Here is a 24,888-nt window from a genome sequence, read left to right on the forward strand (position 1 = left end):
GTGGACAAATGACATTTTATCCAAGATGGTTTTTTCCGGGGTGGACAAAATAGGAAAACCCTGTACAGTTACCTTGAAGTCTTTAGAAACATAGAGATGGGCAGAATACAATCTATGTTGTAACACAACTGAATTATACACTATGTTCTGCAGCAAAACCTTTTTAAATCCCTGAAACCCTACATAACATCGGTGAGAACATGGCGCAGAATTCAGCTGTTGACATAAAGAGCATTCTGCTGATGTTTGACTCTGACATAGCGGCTGGTGCCCCAAAAAAAGGGGGGAATATCGGGAGGAGTGGTCACCGTACATTTCCCCTTCCAATTTAAAGTTCCTTTTTTATCAAATGAGATGAGAAAAGTTCATTTATTTGTAATTTTCAGTTTTTACCTTGTAGTGAAATAAATCAACCCGCCCTATAAAAAATCATTTATCCGCTGATCATTAATTTTTAACTCTGAAAAGTGACGGGGCAAGACCCCTTTAGGTTTTAAAGTAAGGCGGGCAGTTGCCGGCCTTGACCCCCCCCCCCCCCCCCCCCCTGTATGAGCTGCCTATGAACTCTGAAGACTTCAAGGTAACTGTATGACAAACTTAATGTTGAAAATGAAGGAGGGGTACGCCCACTACCGAACCGTTCCGTATCATAAAATAGGAGAAAATTATCTAAAAAACAAATAATGTGCAGAGGTAATCGAAGATTGGGAAAAGTCAATTTGGGAAAAATACTTTTTCAGTAGCACCTTTAGGAATTTTCGTTCGACTCAAAAAGCTTTTTTGGGAAAAAATACATGTTGTTGTCTAAAATCACTTGGTGAAATTACTATAAAAATTTCAACACCATCAAAAATGGTGTGGAATTGACCTGCCCAATTCTTATAAAACCTGTCTCTTGACTTTTTTTTTTCTTTGAGGAAAATTCACTAATAAAAGAAAAGGAATCTAAATCTAATATTTTATTGATAAAAGCCATGATTCGTTATAAATAATAAAAGGAAAGTCCCTAACCATACTAAAAATTTTAGTATAGCATACACCGACTCATCAACTTATGCTTCAATTGCCCTTTTTAACAACTTCATCAAAAAACTCCATATCAGTATCCCTAGTGTCTTAAATATTTAGCTACATACTACTGGTCTTGATATTATATAAACGAGTACAGTAGACCCTCGTTTTACGCAGGTTTACTTTACGTGATTTCGATTTTACGCGGTTTAAGATTGGACACCTTTGTTTTATTTTACGCAGATGCGGCAATGCAAACAGATAAAATTTTACCCTCTTTCAAAATCCAAACTCATAAAGATTGCAGATTACACTGCATTTTGGCGCACTAATAATTGCGCTTGGGCCACTGGAGACATTTTATGCGATTGGTTCCAGCGCTCTTTCCAAAAGTAAAGTTATTAAACTAGCACAGTTCAGAACTCACTGGAAGACAAGCTCTTAGGAGTGACAAAGGAGGCCAAAACCAACGAGGATACCGACGTCAGTGACGCACGAACAAAAAGGTTCACATTGAAAATTTTGAGCTATTCCTAGACAATAGAAATGATCTTTCTGATCTGTTAGCGAAGGGAGATTCTGTCATGGAAATGACGCAAGTGATCAGGGATGCGTTAATACTCTGCAAAGAATTACAGAGAAAAATTCTTAATGACTGCCAAAAGACTATCATAGCCAGCTCCTCTACATAAACAGAAAACAAAATTAATTTATGTTTTCTTTATGCATGTTGTGTATAAACGCTGATATAACTTATTATGAAATTAGTCACCACTAGAATGAAGTATTTTGTTATCTACGGAACCTAACCCCTAGTTTAACACTAGTATTATGTCTCAATTTACGCGGTTTCGATTTATGCCGCATTTCCCTTGGAACATAACCCCCGAGTAAAAAGAGGTTCTACTGTATAATACATGTATGTCATGCTTCATACAGTATATACTGCTTCTTGTTTTTCAGATTAAACCTCAAATGAGCCATTCTGTCACAGAATATCAAGATGTAATAGAAGACCTGAAAAACATAAGAACATTGAAACAAAATTTACTGAATATTTTCTCACTTCATGAACATATAGAGTGTGCAAGGAAATTGATCTCAGAGTCTACCTTGGATGCTGTTAAAAGTCTTTTAGAATTCGAAAGGGTTTTCAGTTCCATTGAACCGGATAAGAAGCAAGATATTGCAATTATTTGTGCGATTAGAAGGGAATATTTTGTTGTTAAGGAGGATATTATTTACCGCTTGCAAAAAATATGGAGGCAGAAACTTGTTATTAATTATATAAACGATGGTAAAAATAAAAAAATGGTCATGTTGACATGCGTGAAAAATTCAGATAATGACCAAGAGTTGTTGAAATCATTGAAATTGCTGAAAACTTTGAGGCCTATGTTGAAGGAATTTGGCAAACAGTTCTTGGAAATGATCTGCAGAACACTAATATTAAATGAAGTAAAAATTGAGCAAAATGAAGACACATCTTTAGTTTTGACTATTACAATTGTTAATGAGCAAAGCCCCACACCCGGTATAGTGCTTGAAAATGTGAAAAATGTGATTTCTTTCCTCGACGCATGTTTGTTTCATCACCCTGTAGACATGCTTGAAAATGATGTACATGTAACTGTCATGAATGAGTTTGGTTTGGCCATACAGGAAGATTTTTGTAATGTAATTATTGAAGACTGCTTAAAAGCATCTGTTCCCAGCCAAACAAAACAACTAGAAGCATTTCACAATGAGATGGTTGTCACAGAAATTTTTTGCAATGACCTGTTAGCAATAGGATTTTTTCCAAATTCAGAAAATAAACTTGTACAATTCATTCACAATGTCGACACTTTGCCAGTGAATAAAATGATGCAAGTAAGTTTCATTTTACCATTTGACTGTATCTATATTTTTATTTCTTACTGCTGTAGCGATACTTTTTTGTACAAAATTTTATGTGTAGTTTAAATGTTAATTTTTCAGAATATTTTGAGCAGAGCTCGATCTTTAATGAAGCAAAGTTTGCACCAGACTGTCACCGTTGGAATAGAACCTGCACCTGCTGCTAAAATTGAAAATCCTCATGATTTTAATGAAATGGCTAAAGCAAAAAGTGGCCTTAGTAAATCAACTTTTGAATTTCCTCGTTGCCAAATCAGGTTATTATTATTCTACATATTCTAACCCATTGCACTTAAAAGACGTCGTTTTTCCAACATAACACTCAAACATCCCCGAAAGGTACATTCAAGTTTATTTGATTCTGAGAAATTAACTTCTTCCAGTGTAACTTTTGGAGAACTGATAATTGAGCACAGATTGACTTAGTTTTGAGCAAAAATAAAAATTGGGTATATTAGGTTTCGAGTGTGGAGAAGTACACATGATATATTTTAAATATTTATGTGAAATGATGTAAAACTATCAGTTTTGAACAAAAAGCTCCATCTCATTATTGAAATTTATGTGGTAGAAAGTTTGCTATCTATGTACAACCCACTCTCTAATCTGCAATATTTGGACCTAACTTTTCGTGAATTATAGAGAAAATCTTTTTATTTCATTTAATTATACTAAAAAATTTTGACATTTTAATTCTAAAACTTGAAGTTGAAATATAATAGGCAAAATTTTTTAAATAAAAATTCTACATAACTCCAAGCAACACCTGCTCTAAAATATGACTTGCTCCCATATTATTAGGATCTTTCGTTGGTCAAAAAAAAAAAAAGTACAGTGAAAACTCTCTAAGCGGCCACTCCTCCGTTCCGTTTAAACTTGGACGCTCTTAAGGGTTTTCATCATTGAACTAGAACTGTACTACAAATGATACAATTGAACACTTTAATATTTTCTTTAATTTTCTTATTTTACTTTAAAATTATGTTTTTAGAAAATAAAGTTAAAAAAAAATGTTTTATTTCATGATTTCTACTTTTTTGGAAAAAAAATGATTCAATTTATGTGTGCTTACATTTTTCCAGCTTTACAGAAACCAATTTTTTTTTTAAAATTTGTAAAAACAAATCTCAAATTGAGTCATCAGCCATGGCTTCTGAATTAGCATTGTTGTCATCAATTTTCTTCAAAGTTTGCTGAGTCAAAAACATGGCTTTTTGTTCATTACGAATAATATCAGGAACTTCGTCATAGTGCCTAAAAGGCATAAAAATGGGGCGACATTGCTCAAAATGTCACCCCCTCCCCTCTCCTGTTACAAAAATCTCAACATACAAAACACCTGGCCTTTCTCTAAATGAAAAGCTAACGGTAAATAAATTAAAAACAGAAATGGAAGAGTAGTCGCCAGTCGATTTCGAAGCCCAGATAGGTGACACCCCTGTCCACCCAGAGGAGTTTGAATGACCTCTCTGAAGGAATGAGTTAACACTGGTGCGCATTGGCCGAAAATTTCATGCCATGCGAAACTGGCCAATAACAGGGGTGGCTGCTCAGACAGGTTTCACTGTAGTCGCTTTTAAAATTTTTATTCAATTTTGTGTCACTGGTCCAATATGTAACAATTAATTCGACATAAGATAACTTTCTATTTTATTAAAATGGCATTCCATGGAAATTGGTTACACAGAGGCAAATTCTAATATAATATTAAATACAAAGAATCATAAAGATCTTTAAATATGAATTTTATGCATTTTTTGTGATTCAGGGAAGTTTTTAAAATGTAGAGCTGTTCTTTTCCTTGTACCGAGAGGTCTTCAATTTCTTTAAAGTCATTTTTATGTGGGCGTGAAATCAAATAATGTATTTGAATAAGTGAAATTTCATTGCATTTTTTCAGTACCAGTCTTAAAATCTTTAATTCATTTTGTTTATACTGTATATTCTAACGAATTCTATTCTATACTTGGAAAGTTATATGTGAACTGTAATTTTCTGACTGTTTTTGTACTTGTTTTTATTGACATTTGCATTTCAGTTCATGTGTGCAGGATCTAGTACATCTTCTGAAAGAAATAAAAGATGAAGCAAAAAATTTTGGTCCAGTACATTCATCCAGACTGTACTACTGTGCTCGAAGTATATGTGAACTTTACTGCTGTGTTGTACCCACATATCATAAAGAAGAAATTGAAAATATTCCACAACAAACAGGTAAATTTTTAGCTGTATGCATTTTTTGCATAGATAACAAACCTACCAACGTAATAAAAATGTAAGAGCGGAGAAAATGACCTTTTGCGGAGAAATATTTTGCATCATACTTTTTTTAAAACTGAAACTCAACAAGTTGTTATTAAAGATTTATCTTTTCACTTAGTGACGCAATAATATATGCACTCCCAATGCAAGAGGTCCAAAACTTGAAAAAAGTAAAAATGGCAGATGTCATAATCATGTTCATTTTTGGGTAACATAATTTTCTGTGATTTAGTCACTGTAGTAGTAGCTTATTTTAGAAATAGAGAAACCCCACCGTGCTCATACTACTATTAGGGCTCGACCGATGGCATTTTTTGGCCGATGGGCCGATGCCGATTGTTGGCCGATTGTTCAAAGACGGCCGATGGCCGATTGCCGATTGTTTTCCTCCAAATGGCCGATTGCCGATGGCCGATGCTGTTGGCCGATGGCCAAAAAAAAAAGAATCTAACAGAAATAAATTGATAAGATTGTCAGGGATTTAAAGGGTCATTGATTCATTTCACTTTGCTTCCTTTCTACGAATAAGGAATTAAAATCCCTCCCTCCCCCAAAATCTGATTTTGATCTAAATTTTTATTTCACGATCATCCAATTTAAACTTCACAAGTTTTTTCGGCGCATATGTACATGCATATGTACCTAAGAACATATAGATGACCGAAATATCCATTTTGAAGGCCTTCTTAATTAATTATCGCAAATTCTCTTGTGATGTCTTCTTGGGCGTAAACTAACGTCACTCAAAAAGTTATGAAATAGTAAGTTGAAAACTCATACGTACGTAGTAGTATGATCTAAAAGTTCGAGGACAAGTTGAATAAAAATTTACCGTGAATTGTTCACATTGCCGAAGTACATCTATCTACAAAATAGTCACCTTGAACGACTATGCACTTCTGCCAACGTTCGTATAGCTTTTAGAAGGATTCCTAGAAGACATTTATCGCAACCTCCTGTAAGGCCTCTTGCGCTGCTGCTTTAACTTCATCGTTTGGAAAAAGGCGACTTTCATGTTGAGGATGCACGGTTCGATTGGTCAATACTCTGATATGACAAACAAATAACATAACGTTTCGTCGAACTTAGCTCCGCGTGACTTTTACCTGTTCCCAGCAAAAAAACATTTGCATGGACGATGCTTTCCTCCGTCAGGAGAAGATAAAGCTGCATCATAGAAGGTAGCGAAAAATGGCTTTCAGAAGTGTTTCCAAAAGTTATATGAACACTGGAAGAAGTACATAGTCCCTCAAGGTAAACTTTTGAAGGTGGATGTGCTTCTGAAATGTGAACTATTCTGGGTAAGGTTTTATACAGCTTGTCCCGAACTTTTGGATCGTACTAAGTACAATCTATATAGGGTGTAGTTATGCATCTCCTTTTTTGACTGCTGTACAATGAAAGATAAAGAACAACAGCCAAAAAAAAAAGAAAGAAAGAAAGAAAAACAAAAAGACTGTTTAATAAACAATTGATTTTTTTTTTTAAATTGAACATATAACTAAGATTTCAGTAATATTGTAATGATGTATGGATTTAAGTTCACTAAACATAGTTAAAAAACATTAAATTATGTTGTTAAATCATTCAAAAAAAATTAAGAATAAAACTATGAAACCGTCAACAAATTACGCAATTAAATTGGAAAGATTGCACGTAGACATTTTTTAGTCATGAAATTAAAAAAAAAAGATAACAGATAAATTACAATACTAAATCATAATAGGAATATTTTTATACTTATGAATAGAAAAGTTTGCATTTTTCATAAAATGTATAACTGACATAAATTTTGCGGAAAAAAGAAATAGCCATGAAAAGAGCGAGGTTCTTAAAACGTAGCTACAATAAACAAACTCAATATTTACACCAAGTTAATAACTGAATACATATACTATACTTGATCTGATGTTTGTACACGTAATATTGAACAATTTGATTGTTTAATCTTTTATGAAGCACTACAAACAAGTTCAAATTAAAGTCTTCAATTTAACAATAATTTTCTGAAATTTAAAAAATTGCATAATAGAAAATCCTTGAAACTTTTCTATAACATATTATTAAACATATGATGAAAACGAAAATAACTTATTCATTGATTTTATAAAAATACACAAAAATAGTTACTTACAACAGAAAAAAAATCGATCGCTACTAATGATGCAAAAAATATGGCGCATTACAAAATATAGGTGAAACAAGTATAAGAAATAAACAAAATGACTTTTCTTGACCAAAATAAATAATCGCTAAATATTTAAGAAATGCTTGAAATGACGAGGGTGGGTTAGAGGGGTCACTCTCTGATTTTGGAGTAACTCACAACGTTAAACTTCGGCCCCAACTTCGGCTTAATTTTTTTTAGTACAGAACCGCTACCACCAACGCCTCGGAAGAGTTTCTAAATCTACTCCAACATTTCCGAAGAAAAAATTCATAAGTCCCTTTGTTTTCCGAATTATGTCACCATTCAAAACGTCTTTAATCAATTTCTTACATTAGTGCTCTAAATTCTTCCTAAACAATAGATAAAGCTTGAAAAAAAATATCTAATTTTATGAATAGTGTTAGTTCCAAATTACTCAGAACTACAACTAGAGTTTAATTTCAGAAATCGAGGGAGTGGGAGGAGGGGCACGCAAGTGTTCTCGGAAATACAAAAAATAATCTTAAAAAATAGAGTTCAAAATAATCATAGACATTGAGCAAAAAAACCGTTTGAAAACTTGCACCCGAGTTTGTTTTGACGTGCAGTGGCAGATTTAAAATATAGGCAAATGTTGCAATTGCGCGAGAGGCCCCATAACCGTAGGGGCACCGTAGGAGTTACAAAAATGCTTATGATATATGTTTTATAACTTCTGTGATAGAGAAATAGGGCCATAAAATGTATTTCGACGGGCCCCAAACTTGTAGCTCCGCCGAAGCAATACAGAAATTACTGCATTACTGTGGTTCATATTACAAACATCGAAAAATGAAAAATTACCGTCGCACAGCGGAGTATTTGACTGAAAATCCTGGCCAAAACTAGCTTGAAATTTTCACCCTTCTGAAGGCGACATCCTTGTGTGCGTTTGTGCGCTGTACGGCGAAGCTATCCCACTTATAGACTTGAAACTTGGTATACAAGTTGTCTGAAATGTCTAATGTTACAATTTGAAACTCGATTTTTAAAATTTGAATTAGAAAATCAGGGTTCGTACGGGTCATGGAAATCCTGGAAAGTCATGGAAAAAATAACGAAATTTCAGACCTGGAAAAGTCATGGAAAATTGAAATTTTCATTGAAAGTCATGGAAATTATTTCAAGTCATGGAAAAATTTCCCGGACAAAGAGAAAGAAACAGTAGCTAAAGGAGCATTAGAAATCTTGAGTGATTTAACAGTATAGCACATGAAAGCTATTAAAAGTGGAAAATTGACAAATCCAAAAATCAAATCTGAATTTTGAAATCTCATTGCATCCACTTCTGTCACAGCCACTTGCCATTTTTTGCGATGTGATTTTACTGCCTGGACATCACTTATTTTGAATTTTCTGTTATTTTCAACACTTCTTATGTTTCACATTCTGTAGTAGCAAATTTCACGTTCTTAGTTTTGCCACGCCCACTCAAAAAAAAGCAATTTAATTGAATGCAAATTCGATTCCATCACTCGTTAGGACTTTATTATTAAATTTATCAGAGTTTATCTTATTTTTTTAAATGTTTTAGAAAATCAGAACAAGAGAAATTCTAATGCTCTAAAACAGTAGTGGCCAACATACGGTACGCAAAACTAATCCATGGCGACCCACTGCTACTTTCAATGTCGGGAATTAAACGTGTTCTGGAATTTTGAACCTATTAATTTATATGCATTTGAAAATATGCAAATTTGTAAACTAAACAAATATACTTTTGAATCAGAATATTGATTCATTACTGAATGGTTTTTTCAAAAAAGATCTGGTTTAGAAACATAAAGAACTAAACTATGTGGCTTTACTTCAAAGAACCAAAATACTGTCAAGTTACGTGGATGATTAAAGGCACTGTTGACACTAAAAGGTAACTTTTAAAGCAAATTTATTGAAACTTAGTGATGACTCATTCAACCTTTGGCCCATTCAATATCATTCTGCCTGTTTAAAAAAAAAATCAGACATTTAAGCATCATCATATTCGCTTTACTGCATTTTTACTTTACTTAAATTTATATGATGAAGACAAATAAGAATAGTTTAATTTTTTAAGTGTGCACTTATATTTTTTCCATTACGAGTAAGTGCTTCAATGAGGCTGTGGCATTCATATAGACGTTTTGCTAATGCTCATTTCCAAATATTACCAAGTTTGAGATTAAATAGTGTTATTCTCTTCAAGTAACGAGGTCATGAAAATTTTCATTGAAGTCATGAAAAAGTCTTGGAAAAGTCATGGAATTTTTTCATCTAAATAGAGTATGAACCCTGGAAAATGAAATATTTAATATTTTATCCATGGTTTAGACTTTTGCATGTTTCCGACCGTAAAAACGATCCTAGTAAACGTAGAAAAACACCTAATGCATCACTAGATAGGAAAAATAATTTTCTTCAAGATTATGGTTTGTTTGAAGTTCTAACGTAATTAACCGAATTTCTAAGAATTTACAAAGGGAGGTCACTTTTTCGACTTTTTTCAATTATTCAATCCATGTAAACTAAAATTCTTGCATCCAATGTTCTAATAATGTTATGGCTCTGAAACTTTTTAAGGAAATAATATAAACACCTTACCTTCATTTACAGCGAAAACGGTGAAGTTATGTTCTTTCACTGATTTATAATGAATTTTTTTTCAATGAGTTGAAATAAAAATTTTCAATAATTTTCACTCGATCCAAAATGAGTGCCACGGTTGGCTCTTTGCCAATAATGCCTAGACAAGTGATAAGTAAACATGTTCGATGCGAATTGCTGTTTTCCTTTGAAGATATGTAATTAAGTGCACTGTTCGAGGGGGGGAAAGAGCAAAAAGCGGTTAAAAAATCCTAGTATTCTGTACAAAACACTAATTTGAAACCAAAAAAATAATCAATTTTATTCTTTTCGTTTGGTTTCAATTACTAAAACCCTGAGTTAATCATGCACAAAAAGAATTAAAGACAAGGATTTCGGGGTTACAAAGAACCTTTTTTCGATTGGAAAAAATAAATAAATAAATAAATGAACTAGGATATCATAACTGTAAAAACACTCGAAAATGGATATTCAAAAGCTCTTTGTTTTTGAATTGTATATATTGTACTCGTACCTTGGGTCCATCCTTAGTTTTACATCGTGTGATGTGTCCCGCTAAAAATTGTACGAACAAATTTGGAACTAAAATTTTATATAACTTTAATTTCACAATGAGTAGGTAAAATGTCTTAAATATGGATAGCTCGCTAGCGTAGGAACGTTAGGAGACAATTACAATTGTCTCCTAACGCTAGCAAGTGTGGAGCGGGGGGGGGGATTTCCCCCCTTTTGCTACGTATAAGGGGGAAAGACCCCCTCCCTCGGCACATTATTTGCAGCAATGAGCTGAAAAAATATAAATAATTATTTATTTTATCTAAAATCTATCTCAATTTTAAGGAAGAGCAAATTTTCTTAGCGAGATCACAAAATAATTTAATTTATTAACTCATTAACGTACATGAGAAAATAAACATAACTGAACGCAAACACATGTTTTAGGGGTGCAGTGAATCTCATTAGCGATGCATAAAGGTAAGCGTTTTCGAAATTAATTGGATGATTCTCCTTCCATAACTTACATCTTTACACATTGATGAAGCGGTTTCTCATAACCATGAAACTCGTGTCTGAAATTTTATTGTTGTTTGTGCGCTCAAATATGTCGATCTTTTCATTCAGTAGTACTTATGATAACTTTTTTGCAAATTTATTAAATCTTTGTAGGTAAATTCAGTTTAAAATCATGACTTGTCACAAAAAGATCAGATTATGCACTTTTTTTTAAAAAAATCATTTAAAAAAAGGGCAGTTGTAGGCGGAAGATTTTTTTGCTGAAATTAGCACTAGAGACTTTGCCAAATACGATGCAACTTTCAAAACAGCCCGACCAAGCCCGACACCCATTTAAAAAGCTTTCTCTAGTTATAAATTAAGGCGAAAAGCCTTTAAAAATCTCACGTACCAAGTTTTCTTTATTTTTTTCACTAAAAGAAAACAAAAATATTTACTTTGATTTATAATTAGCACTAAGCCCTGACATTTCTTTATACCGTAAAATTGGTTTGGTTCAATTCCATTCATTTAGAAAGCAACAAAAAAATCTACATTGAAACGTAATAATTAAGCTGAAACGTAACAAAAATGCGAAAATTCTTATAGAAATCTCATCTTTCACTGAGGCTATGAGCAATTGTATGTGACTAAAGTTTCCAAAACAGGTGCCGATCGATGCACCAGTTAGTCAACTATCATGGAATAAATTTTCATAAAAATCGGGTAAATTTTTAATTTTGGAGTTTTGGCCAGGATTTTCAGTCAAATACTCCACTGTGCGTCGGTTCAATGGGAATCTAACAAAAGGAAACAAAACCGGTTTCACCATCTCATATTTGTTTCCATGATCTCCAATTCTGCAATATATCACCAAATGATCGTCAGTCTGAGACGCTATATTAGTTTTGCATTGAAATAAGTAATTAATAACCACAAAAAATCAGTTAATAGGCTTTTTAGAATACCCGATCGAAAATAAAAAGGGAAGTGCACAACTGTAATGTGCGCATATCCCACATGCGAAAATTTAACCTTCTAAAACTTACCATTTTTGAGTTATGACTTATAAAAGATATATACATACATCCAGCCGCAAGAAACAACGCAATAATTAACTTGTTTAGTACCTGAATGCAGTATTAAAAACTTTTTCAGGGGTGACTAAAATAGAAATTCATACTTAAATTTAAGTAAACAATTTTGTTTGAAAACAATAACTCCCTTTAATTTGTATTAAAAAGTAAAACAACAAAGGTCCTTTTTTTTTTTCAAAAACATCGGCCAATTCCATCGGCTTTTCGATGTTTTTAAGGCCGATGAGCCAATGTTTCCTGCAAGTTAGCATCGGCAGCCGATGCCGATGCCGATGGCTAAATTGTTGAACCATTGGCGCCGATGCATCAGCCAGGCCGATGCATCGGTCGAGTCCTAACTACTATCAATTACAAACAGTGATGTTCCTATCAATTTTTCTGAGGGTATTCTCAGTAATCCATTATGCACAATATGTTCATGAGATGATACACTCGCTGAACAATGAATTAGAAACCTTTTAGATTTCAGCAGTGGCGTCAATTGGGACTTATAAGTGGGGGGGGGGGGCAGAAGACAACTAAAACTCATAGGACTTTTAGCGCAACAAAAAATTTAAAAAAAAAACCTTAAAATTTTGTTAGGGCTGGTTTTGAGAATATTAAAGCAGATAAGTGGAAATTGATGCAAGTCTAACAACTTAACTCACGTTTTTCTTAAGATTTTGATGAATTTTGTTTACTATAACTTTCCCCGAAGAAACGCTTAGACTTAATTAGACTTACATTATCTACCCCGAAGTATTTTGAGCTGTCACAAACACTTGGTAATAATTTTATTAAACAAGTATGTCTTTTTTAAGTAAAATAATTGATTAACTGATATTTAAACAATGAATACATAAACTAAAAGTTATTGCTTGTGCTGAATAATGTTTCGTAAACAGTATTTAACACAAAGTATAACAAATAATTATGTTCTAAAAATTCCGTTTTGGTTCTTAAATTGGGAAATAAAAATACTTAATTAACCACAAAAAGTGAGGGGTCGATTGCCCCCCCCCCCTCCCCTGAATCGCCGCCACTGGATTTCAGATTAGTTCTGAAGGAAATATTATGATATGATGCATGTTCTGCTGGCATGGAAGTGGTGCCCTGATGTTCCTCAAGGGCAGTTTCACAATTTTTCCAAGACCAATCTCGAAACACTTTCTTCTGCCTTGTCATCTAATGTCTCCAAAGATAAGCTAAAATTGCATTTTTATTTCGAAAAATTTCCGGGAAAAACTTCTGATCCCATAAAGTGATTTCAATATTGAAAAAATTTTGGAAGTGCACACCAAAAATTATGATTTTTGTGTTCAATTTCATATATTCTGCTCTTGATACCAGCTACTCACCCTGTATCCCTGACAGTATTTGAGAGGATAATTTCAACATTTAACGAGTAAGGACCAATTTAAGGAGCAGTACTGGTCAAGGGCATCTAAATGTTCTAACTCTGTCTGAGGTTAATACATAGTAACATCCAAGTCCGTGATTTATAAATAACTAAAAAATTGTTGAAAAATCAAAGATATTTTTATTTTTAAGGTTTAAAAAAAATTTCTGTGTAAATTTAAGTGAATTATTACTACTGTTGCTTGCGGTTAAAAAAATTATGAGTATTTCTTTTCCTAATCAAAAATGTTTTTAATCAAAGACTTTGTAAATTCTGAGATTATTTGTCCCTTTTAAAAAATACAAATAGGAGTGTATGTATTGGTATTTTACAATAATAAATAATAACTAACAGTTATCAATAATTAGCATGATCGTTAATCAAATATATTTAATCAGCTATTTAATGACAAATACAAATAGTATGCAAATACAAATAGTTAGTGTGATACTTTGTTTGAGATTTGAACCTGGGCCCCTCCGAAACAGAATCCTGGCTACGCCACTGAAAATTGGTGACAAAAAAACAGGGGTTTCATGAAAAAGTGTGCATTAAATAAAGGTTCCACTGAAAAAAGAAATTGGGAAACGCTGCTCAAGGGTAAACAAACAACCATGAGATACCTAGATATATTGGCAGATCAAGTGCACCCTGCATTGTTTCATTTTTATCCTGATGGCGAAATAATTATGCAACTATACATTGTGCCAGAAGTGTTGAAATTTGTTTTGGCTTGAGCATCAGTCTCACTTTAAACACATTTCCTGGCCACTGCATAGCCGGACCTTAACCCCATAGAAAATGTGTGGGCTATGGTGGAACGAAGCATCCAACAGCACTCTCCTCTTCCATCTAAAGCTGCATGGTATTCTCTGTATGTAAATGCACTCCAGAAGCTTGTAGACTCGACGCCCAAACCAATCAGAGAAGTTATCTGTGCAAAAGGCGGTTCAATAAAATATTGAACTTGGGTTTCTAATGCATTGGCTAGTGAGTGTATATATGCTATATGTATTTAAAAATGTTTGAGAGGGAACACCTATGGTAGCAACCCCCATTACTTAAAAAATAAGGTCAGATACTTCTTGATGAGACCTCATACAAACTGCAAAATAGAATGGGTTAAATTATTGCATGCTATTATTTTTCGATAAATTTGCATATTTTTTGGCTGCATGCAATCTTCTAATGTTTATTTTGTTATCTTCATATTAGGTATTTATCACAATAACTGTATGTACTTGTCTCATCGCCTTTGCACTCTTGGAAGTCTTTATGAATGTGAGCTAGAAACATCAATTCAAATGACTTTTGTGGATCTTGTGCAGGAAATTCGAAAGCTTGGTACTGAAGCATTTTTAACACAGTTAAGAAGACAGAGGCAGCAACTTTTTCAACTGTTGCAGGAAGAGGAAGGTAATTAAGTCATTTGTGTTGCTGACATAGATTCCATATGCATTTTGAGGTTATCAGATTTTAAGTACTTTTTATGATGCCCGATTTCATTCATAAAGGTAAATTCTATCTATTTATTAGGGGCAATTCCACAAAAATGTCAACATGAGCTTCAAGATTTTAATATTAACAGAATACTAAGTATTTTAAAACTTGAAGAAAATATTTTAATACTGTAGCAAGTTGAATTTTAAGTTACAAACTGCTTTATAGAGCATTAGCCGTAACAAATGCTTCATCTCCTTTCCAGATTTTTTTTTGTGATAATTAGGTATAGAGTAATGAATATTTTCCTTAAAATATTTTTCAACTGAAAGAAAAAAAGTTAGTGTATTTTGTAATAAACATTATGAAGTTTCATTCTGCAAGCTTATCTCAAAAAATATCCTTATGGTGTTTCGTTCAGAAACAATTTTGAGTTCAGTCCATGAATATCTGTCCAATTACCTTTAAAAATCAACTTTTTCTATAATTCTGAAAATTCCAAATTAAAATAACAGAATTTTTTAAAGAATACCAAGCACTTTTCATAATGCACTCTAAAGGGCAAAAGAACTTTTATGGGTCAGAAAGGACAATAAAAAAATTCCTGTAGTTTTCAAAAATTCCAAGAAAATGACACCATAAACGTAGAAAGTGCGGCTAAAGTCATGAAGAGAATTTATTATCATTATCTAGCTGTCAATCATATCTTTGAGTGCTGAAACATGCATATTTTTCTTATTGGGAAAATTTGGTTTGAAATGGCTTTAGCTGCACTTTTCTTCATTTGTGGTGTCATTTTCTTGGAATTTTCGAAAACTATAGGAATTCTTAAATTGTCCTTTCTGACCCAGAAAAGTTATTTTGTCCTTTTGAGTGCATTATGAAAAGTGCTTGGTATTTAAAAAAAATCTGTTATTTTATACTTTTTAGTGTAAATGTATTTCAGAAATAGAATAATTTTACCCTCACGAAACTTCGCCCTATTTTTTCATATAAATGCTCGGTACTAAGAAGGAAAAAACCTACATACGTGTCTAAAACTTTAAGCAGTTGGCACTAAAATTTAATCCTTGTTCCTCTTTAGGATTTATGATGGCTTTTAACATTACTATTGCAAGGCAACAAAATTTGTAACAATTGGTTTTACATTTAAACATTTAATAGGAAAATTACATGAAATTTGCTGTTTTCCATCCTAATTGAAATAATAATTTTATTTTAGAATTTTAATTTTTCAGCGCTAAGTTGTACCTTAAGATTAAGCGAATCATTCAGTGAAATCCTGAAGTCTCTAAGTGGTCAAGTTGCAGAAATATAAGCAAAACTAGACCTCAAATTTCTCTGTGACAATCAGGCCAGGTATAATAAAAGTGCTTAAAAAATAGTGATGGAGATTATGATTTTACATTAAAAATCATGATTACTTTAATTAAACAACTGATTACCTTTTACCAGTTCATTGGTAATTGGTCAATTTGCACATTGGTGCATGCCTAACTTTATGCATCGTTCTTGATTTTAAACATCATTATAAAAACATTTAAACTACATTTTGTTACAATTTCCTATGTGGTCTAAATGTTGGATCAATGGCAAATAAAGCTCTTATTTTGTGTACACTTGTTTGTACGTTTTACTGCATAATTCTGAATTTTTTTGCATTGGATATATATGGAATTTAGAAATGTCAATCAGTTACCAAGCTGTTTAAATTACTCTAATTCTTTACTGTAGCATCATTTTTGAACTAATTTGCCATCATGCCAAAAATTATTCATTGTTACATAATCCCAATTTAAATTGATCCAAAATTATTTTTACTTTTAAAAGAGTCTCTTACAATTTCTTACACTACTAGTTACATTATTGTCAGTCAGTTATCATAATTTTAATCTTCTATATATATATAAAAATGAATGTTTGTCTGTATGTCATCCATGAACTCAAAAACTACCCGGCAGATTTGGCTGAAACTTTCACCGTTTGTTATTTTTGTACTGGGAATGTTTATAGACCAGTTCGAAAAAAACCCGATCGATAGTTCCTTTTTTATTCCAATTTAAAGTCACAATCCATTGGATAAATACGAATAAAATTATCGGCTGCAGAAATTAATTCGCGTGAAAGATCACATTGATAAGAAGTTAGCTGTTGCCATTTTTCTTGAGTTTGAACAAATAAATTCTTTCCTTATTGTTTTATGGCTTTTCATGCAACGGGGGGATTTAAAACTTTTTCTATTTGATATTTTTAGCGATTGATTGATCTTGCAAACTGCGTGAGTGCAAAATTTGAGTATAGTCACGGCTTCACTTGATACCTGGACCGATTATTATGAAAATTGCTATATATATGTATTTTTCCATGGAGAAGGTGCATAATATGCTCATTGAAGCCACTCGCCACCAGGTGGCACTGCAGAGTAGCAACTTCTGCCCCGTTCAACCGATTGTCATGAAAATCAGTATAATGATATATTTTTTTGTTGGCATAGCAACGTGCATCGGGTACAGCTAGTAATATATAAAAATCTTCTGTGCGGACGTTTGGCACCATAAGGCTTTTAAACGGCTGGACCAATTTTGATCAAATTTTTTGTGTGTAATTAAGCTGTGGCAAGCATGGTTTCGAAGTGCAATGGATTGAATTGGAAACGTTTTTCTTAATTAATTAATTAATTAATTTAAACATTGGATGGTTACATCTCCCAAATGATTAATATTTATTTTAACTCATTGTTGAGCGAGAATTGAAATAAATATTTAACCCGTTGCCAAAGGACAATAAGAAAGCCAGCTCTGCTTTTTGTAATGAAATTTCCTAATATGTCAATTAAGAATAGATAAAACGTAGAGAGAGAAAGAGAGTGAAGCCTTCATTTCTTGAAAGCAATGATTTTAGTTCCTGTGATATACCATTTTAAAGTTAAGTACTGGAAGAAATCGAGTTTCTTTCACTAACCAAATGATCAGTAAGTACCGTACCTAGCAACATTTGTTTCTTGGCTCAAATCTATCTGACTTTTGGCACAAATGGCAAAAATACTTCAAGGATTATCAAACTAATCAATACGTCATTAAAGGAAAAGACGGTGGAATTTAAAGACGAAACAAATTTTATTTTCGTCCAGATAAATTACAACAGGGTAGTTCTGTGCACAAAAGATCAGTGCAGTGGAAGATTTCTTTGGTGGAAAGAAAATTAGGCAATATATGAAGATCATTCAAGTATGCAAGGAGCGATAGTAAGTGATACAAATGTTCTGCGAGAGCTGCTTTTTAAAAGTTTTCGTTCAAAAGATCGGATTGCTATTCGGTCGGTGTTCGCTTCGCTTCACTCATCGGCTGGATTACAGTAAAGTGGTGGCTTGGCGACTTTGGCCATAAACAATAGAGTTGCAGGATTATTTGTTTGCATTTTAAAGCCACTGCTAATGTAATTTATTGTATTTTTTGTTTATTTGGCGAAGTATTTTTAAATAGTGTTTATTCATGTCAGTTGAAGAATGTTCATTTTACTTTATCGTTTTTTTTAAATGATATCCTTTTGATTGTTTTATTCTTTTCTATATGGGGACGTTGCAGCAGGATTTGCCGTTTGTTTTAGATGGGTAGTTAGTTTTTTACATTTAATATCGGAGGACGATTTTTATCCTTTGAGTATGGCTGAATGAACAAATCATAAAATCTATGAAGATCTTTTAAGTACGCGAGAAAAAAGTTAATAAAACTGCTTAGTGCGCATTAGATAAATCAAGTTTTAATACACATATGCGTTCTGACACCAAGCAGTTTAAAACATTTGCTTTTTACTTGTTTTTTTCAACTAAACAGTTTAAACACTAGATAGTTCACTGAAGTTTTTCGACTCTTCATTTTACAAAGTTTTTACAGAAAAACGTCTGTCGGGTCCTCTAGTAATTCCTCTAAAATCATCCAAATTTTTCTTTGGAAATTAAAATGTATGATTGAATTCAGCCTTTAAAAAAAAACAATAAAACAGGGGAAAAGATCTTTTTAAAACTATATTTTGTATTGCATGTTTCAAATTGTTCTGCTTTGTGAAAGTCAATCAGTTACCCGTGGAATTGCTCAAAGAATAAGTTAACTTTAAAGTGTACAAAAAATATTAAGTAATTGGTAAAACATTTTCCTCCAAAATCTTAATGCAGGGCTTTTAAACTAATTTACTAAAAATAAATTACTTACCTTATTCTGAAATTAATTAATGCATTTAGGATTTTTAATTTTGACAAACTTTTAGTTCTTTAAATAAAAAAGAAAAATAACCACTATTTTTAATGAGTGGCTACTAATGAAACTGTTCAAACTTGCCCTGACAACTAAAGAATTTTCCTAATGTTGCCCTTTTTTTTTTGTATTTGTACTAAGATCTTTTCTGAAGTTGATATTTAATTTTCATAGCTCTTCAAAGTACAGCATTTGAAACTGGAGTTGTTAATAAATCAGAAAAAGTTATTAGACAATGCTTGTGTCAACTGCAACTGCTAAAAAAAGTCTGGTGTGAGGTTTTACCAACTGAGGTTTATTTTAAAGCAATTGGAACTTTACTTAACACATGCTTTGAAGAAATAACATTACGTGTTCTGGCTATGGAAGACATTGCCGAAGAAGCTGCTGCACAAATGGACAGCACTTTTGATATACTTATTAAGAAAGGACCTGATCTTTTCCAGGTATGTATTTATCCTGACTATGGTAATTTTGTACTTAGGATTAATTTAACAAACAGTTTACATTAAATGAGGCAGTGAGATGCAAAGGGATGTAAGTAACAAAAGTGGAGATAACCAGTACAAATGGTAGGTGACCTTCCGTTCTGTCTTGGCGCAAGAGATGGTACTAGCATGATTTAGAAAAAAAATTCAATGAAAGCCTACCTAGGACCTTATCTTGAAATAAGGTAGGTGCTGGTAATAAGGCCTACCTAGGGGAGATTTGGAATAAAGTGGAAAGGAAAGGATCCGAATCAGCAAATTGCAAATTATATTAAAGTACCATTCAATTACTACACGAAAATAACAAAAAACTGCCTTTCTTGCTGAAAACAAACTTAAAATTAATTATTTAAAAAAACCTTGCAATTAGACCTTATTATACTACGGTAGGGTAATAAGGCCTAATATCTTAACTAGAGACGTACCGAGTACTCGGTAACTACTCGGTACTCGGCCAATATGCCGAGTACTCGGTACTCGGCCAAATTTTGATCAGATACTCGGCCAATACCGAGTAGTTGCAAAAAATTGAATACATTAAAATTTACAAAAAAGCTCAAGCATATATAATTTTCTGCAACCATTTACAATTCAAATTTAAATTTTGAGAATAATGAAGTTTGAAATACTTCAATGAAATAAATATTGGTTCGAATGTCTCGAAAGTTAATAAAACTTTTTTGTTGAAAATTGTGCAAATATGGAATTTTTGCTACAAACTAAAATTAGTTATAAGATATATAAAAATACCTTAGTTTTAAAAATAAAAGGAAATAAAACAACGTTAGAAGCACAGTGCAGGATCACTGCAGACACGTGTTTTGGCGTTACGAGGAATTTCTTTTTCAATGCACAAAATGTGAGCTCGTTGATTTAAAGGCATCCAGCAAAAGTCGAATTTTTTGTCGTATGCCTTTAGTCTTTAGTTTACATGTTATGCACTGAAAAGACGATCCTTGTAACACAGAAAAACGTGTCTGCAGTGTTCCTGCACATTGGTTTTTTTGCTTCTAAAAATTATTTATGTTTAGCGAACTAGACCTATAATGAATAAATTTGTATAATTTGTTTTAATTCCAACTTGATAAGTCATACCTTTTATTTATTCATTTTTAATTTAAACAATATTATTTTTGCAAAATTTTGTAGTTAAATTTCAGCAGGAATTTAGCTTAAAAACTATTATATGGACAAGGAGGTCTATACTACTATTTCAATAAGTTCAAAATTCATCAGTGTATGTCGGTGGTCCTTCTTTCAACATAATTGGTACTGGGAAACTCGGCCGAGTAGTGAAAGGCCGAGTTACTCGGTAACTCGGTACTCGGCCGAGTAGTAAAAGGCCGAGTACTCGGTACTCGGCCAAAGTGCTACTCGGTACGTCTCTAATTTTAACACTTGTAAATAATCAAAATAATCTATTAACATTGGTAATTGAGATCGTTTGTAATATCCTTAAGAATTACTCATGCTGAAAATCTTCAAAATAACAAAAAAAAAAAAAAAAAATTAACAGCCGTCAGGGCACTCAAAAATATCTTCATCATCGACTGTCAAACCGACGCATTGCTCATGATACTATCTGTTGCATTTTAAACAGGGCCTCATGTCAATCATTTTATCCTCCTCACAAGCGTGACAGTACCAACTAACATCACTTTTTTTTTTTGGTATTTTTTTTTATTGTCTTTCTTTGAGGGTTGACGTCATTTTTTGCTTTTTTCTCTTTTCTATATTCTTCAAACAGTTCTTTGGTGACTTTAATTCCTCAATAATTAATATATTTTCTTCTTAAAATTGATGTTTTTTCAGTATTTTTCACTGGAGTACGCATAAGCTCCTGAAATGCTTTTTTTTAGTTGAGCTAGTGGTACATTGTCCTCTTTATCATCCGAACTAGAAACGTAAACCATGCCGTACGTCATTCCAGGAGGTTTGTTTGAGGTACTATTAATTATTTCATCTTGTGCTGTCGATGTAGAAGGCCTTTGGGTTATTGGCGTGAGGGAGGTGCAAGGTTACGAATTTTTTTCTGGAAATTTGTCAGCTTCGGGAGCTGGAATTTCTGTTAATACAGACGGAGCAAATGCTGTTTCTGAAATAGCCTGTGGATTCAATGGATACAAACCAGTGGCTTTAAAGCCGCTTGTAATGTTACTATGTGTCATGCATTTAGACCAGACATTTGAAAGAATAACATTAAACCGTGCCTTGTTGAGCTTTTTGTCTGGGTTTTGTTCCATAAAGGATAAAACTTTTGCATCCCAGTGGTGTTCAAATGATCGATAGACGGCTTTATCAAGGGGTTGGAGTTCATGAGTGGTGTTCGAAGGTAAAAAGTATAATGATATATCGAGAGAATCGGCAACTTTAACGATTGTCAAATCTAGGTGACAAACCGCTCCATCAAATATTAAAAGGGACTTTCCTGCACTTTTAAATCTAGATAGGTGCTTTTGAAATTCTGTAAATTGTTCATTAGTCATATAACCCTTTGTAGATTTTTCTACCAAAGAACCCGGTGGCAAATTGACATATAATTCTGCCTTCAACCGTTTGCCTTTAAATATTATCATTGGTGGTATAGCAGTACCAAGTGCATTTACACATCCAGCTGTTGTGACACTTTCGGCATGTTCCGAAGACTGTAAATGCACTCTTTTAGTCCCCTTCTTTGCCAAAACAGTCTGCTGGTGGTGAATTGTGAGATGGCAGCCTTTCTCATCCATGTTGTATATTCTTTCAGGATGACTTCTCAAGTCCAGATTATCATAAGTTTCATTCAGTCTGTTAAAGTGATCATTAACGATAAATTTGTTAAGCTTTTGAGCTCTGGCCTGGTTCATCAATTGAGCTTTTCGTCTAGATATTTCCGGGTGTTTTTTCATAAATGCTTTAAACCAATCTTTACCAGCAACTTTAGCAAGTTTATTAAAATTATGCTTTATGTTATTAAGCTCACAAAATTTATAAACCAAGCGTCGGAGAATACGTGATGTCACAGGCAACCCTACTTCAACAAACCTCAAAATTCTGATGACAAGATCAGCTTCCTGGTCATCACTGAGAATAGATTTTCTACCAAGTGTTTTTTTCAAACTTCCGGTCTGGAGATGGTTTCTAATGGTTCTCCTGGGAATATTATACCTCACAGCTGCTTTATATGAGCTCAGCATACCTCTTCTTACTGCTTGGACAGCCGACACTAAGTCATTATCAGACCACAGTGCTCGTTTGGGGAACATCGTGATGTAGGCACTAAAATAAGAATGAACCAAGTCGTAAACAGCCGCAATTACTAATAAACACTCATACCATGTTGAGAAAGGTTCAAAATAAGATACACAGCTGAAAAACTACGTTACAAAAAAAGGAGTATAATAAGGCCCTACGGTCAACTTTCGTAGGCCTTATTAGCCGCTGACATCGAATTTAAAAAAATACAAAAAAGTACAATAATTCGATCATATTATTTCACTCAGACATGAAATATCGATAGAAGCATTCAAGACAGATAACTGTAGCATAAAACTATGCATAAAAGTATGATATTACAAAAATTACTTGCATTTCAATCTGATGATTTTTTATTATTCGTGTCTTACAAGCGTTCTGTGAAAATGAATCTGGGCTCGCTGGTCAAAACAACTGAGCATGGCGTTGTGACCAGTTTGAGGTGCCATCTGGGAGTGTAAACTATCTACGATAGCGTTTTTGAGCGGCTACAACCATTTTAAATTATATTTTCGCTGTTTAGGCCTTATTACCCGAAAGGCCTTAATACCCGCACCTACCTTATGTTATATTCAAAACTTGAAATTGTCCACTTACACCCATTTGCTTCTTACTGCCTCAAATGAGAAATATTGATTATTTTTATTTTTTTATACTTACATATTTTATAAAAATACATCAAATCAACACAGTTTTGGCATATTATCAAGTCCACTGTTTGACCATGGTCAAATACTTTGGAGGAAACATGATCATTTTTGTAAATCATATGTTTTAACTAAACAATTATTTTTTATCATGTTTAAGTATATTAACTGATTAAAAAAATAATTTAAAACAGCTTCCCCTGGTGAAAGGGTAGCACTATTAAACATTAACCGTGGCAGAAATTCTTGAGAGGCCCTGTATTAGTCTGCCCTACATATAAAAAGCTGAAATTATAATACCCAAAATTATGGAAACAGTTTTAAAATTTAAATAAGGAGTTTACTTTCAAAACGGATTATATTCAGCTTTATACTTGTTTGACAAAACGAAAAAAACATTTTACGCAAAAGCACTAACTGTGAGAATTTCAAATTTCTCACAATGCATTAGTCTAGTAATTTTTCCTCAATTGTACCAGACCTGAATTGCCAATTTTATTTTGGATATATTCCTTTTTGGTGTAAAATAGTGGATATAATCTCTTTTGTAAAAACACACACATTTTCTTCAGAAATAAACTTCATTAGATTGAAACAAAATATTCAAAATTTTTAATATTTTTTTAAAACTCTACTTGATTCCTTCCTACTCATTCTTTTCATTGAACATTTAAAAAAAAGGACCTTCAATCCAATAAAGTATGAACAATAAAACCACCGTAACTGATTCAAATAACAACGTTGGTAGGCATTAATACATCTCAACTTCATCATTAATTAATCACAATTTAATAGTAATATTAATTATTTAATATTAATTTAGTAATCACAATTTGAGGTTGCGCTTACCAAATTAATAACAGACTTGCGCAAGGTACTCCGATCTCTTTAATAGGGATGAGTATCACGCTTGATTGGAAAAGCTCAGCCAGTGCTTTGCTCCACTATTTTATTTGTAAACTACTTTTGAGTTAGAAGTAGTAAAAAATCAAATTTGAATGTGTGCGCTTTTGTTATGAAAGTGAATGAGTGGGTACCCGCAAATAAGGTATAGGTTCTACTTTGCTGTAAAAGACCTGGAGAGAAATAAGGGGATGGATATACACCATTTAGGTGGTAAAACCAGTGTTTATTCACTGGATATAAAACACTTTTGATAAGAAAGAAATTCATGGATCGATAGGGTTTATATTAGAAATTCTGAAAATAAAAAAATAAAAAAAGTTTTTTCAAAAAAGTGGATGTAACCTGTTTTTTGAAAGTAAACTCCTCAAATATTCTGACTTTTAACATGTCTTTATTGAACTTTAAAGCTTTAAAGGAATGTGGCTTTTCTAAGGATCCTAAATTTTTTCTTTAATGTGCATCTGAGCTCTGTTCCAAAATATATATATATATATAGAAATAGAACAGCAAAA

At 32.8% G+C, this 24,888-nt stretch overlaps 1 protein-coding gene across 1 annotated transcript in view; it reads left to right on the forward strand.

Moving 5' to 3' along the window:
* Positions 1-24,888, forward strand: part of LOC129219998 (centromere/kinetochore protein zw10 homolog) — a 38,887-nt gene that overhangs the window by 13,052 nt on the left and 947 nt on the right. Inside the window, exons 3-7 of the mRNA XM_054854324.1 lie at positions 1,975-2,883; positions 2,992-3,167; positions 4,949-5,124; positions 14,627-14,827; positions 19,276-19,547. Of these exons, the coding sequence (XP_054710299.1) occupies positions 1,975-2,883; positions 2,992-3,167; positions 4,949-5,124; positions 14,627-14,827; positions 19,276-19,547 (1,734 nt within the window). The remainder of the gene's footprint in view (positions 1-1,974; positions 2,884-2,991; positions 3,168-4,948; positions 5,125-14,626; positions 14,828-19,275; positions 19,548-24,888) is intronic.

This window comes from Uloborus diversus, chromosome 4 (genome assembly GCF_026930045.1).
Source record: "Uloborus diversus isolate 005 chromosome 4, Udiv.v.3.1, whole genome shotgun sequence".
In the NCBI taxonomy this organism is placed as follows: Eukaryota; Metazoa; Arthropoda; class Arachnida; order Araneae; family Uloboridae; genus Uloborus; species Uloborus diversus.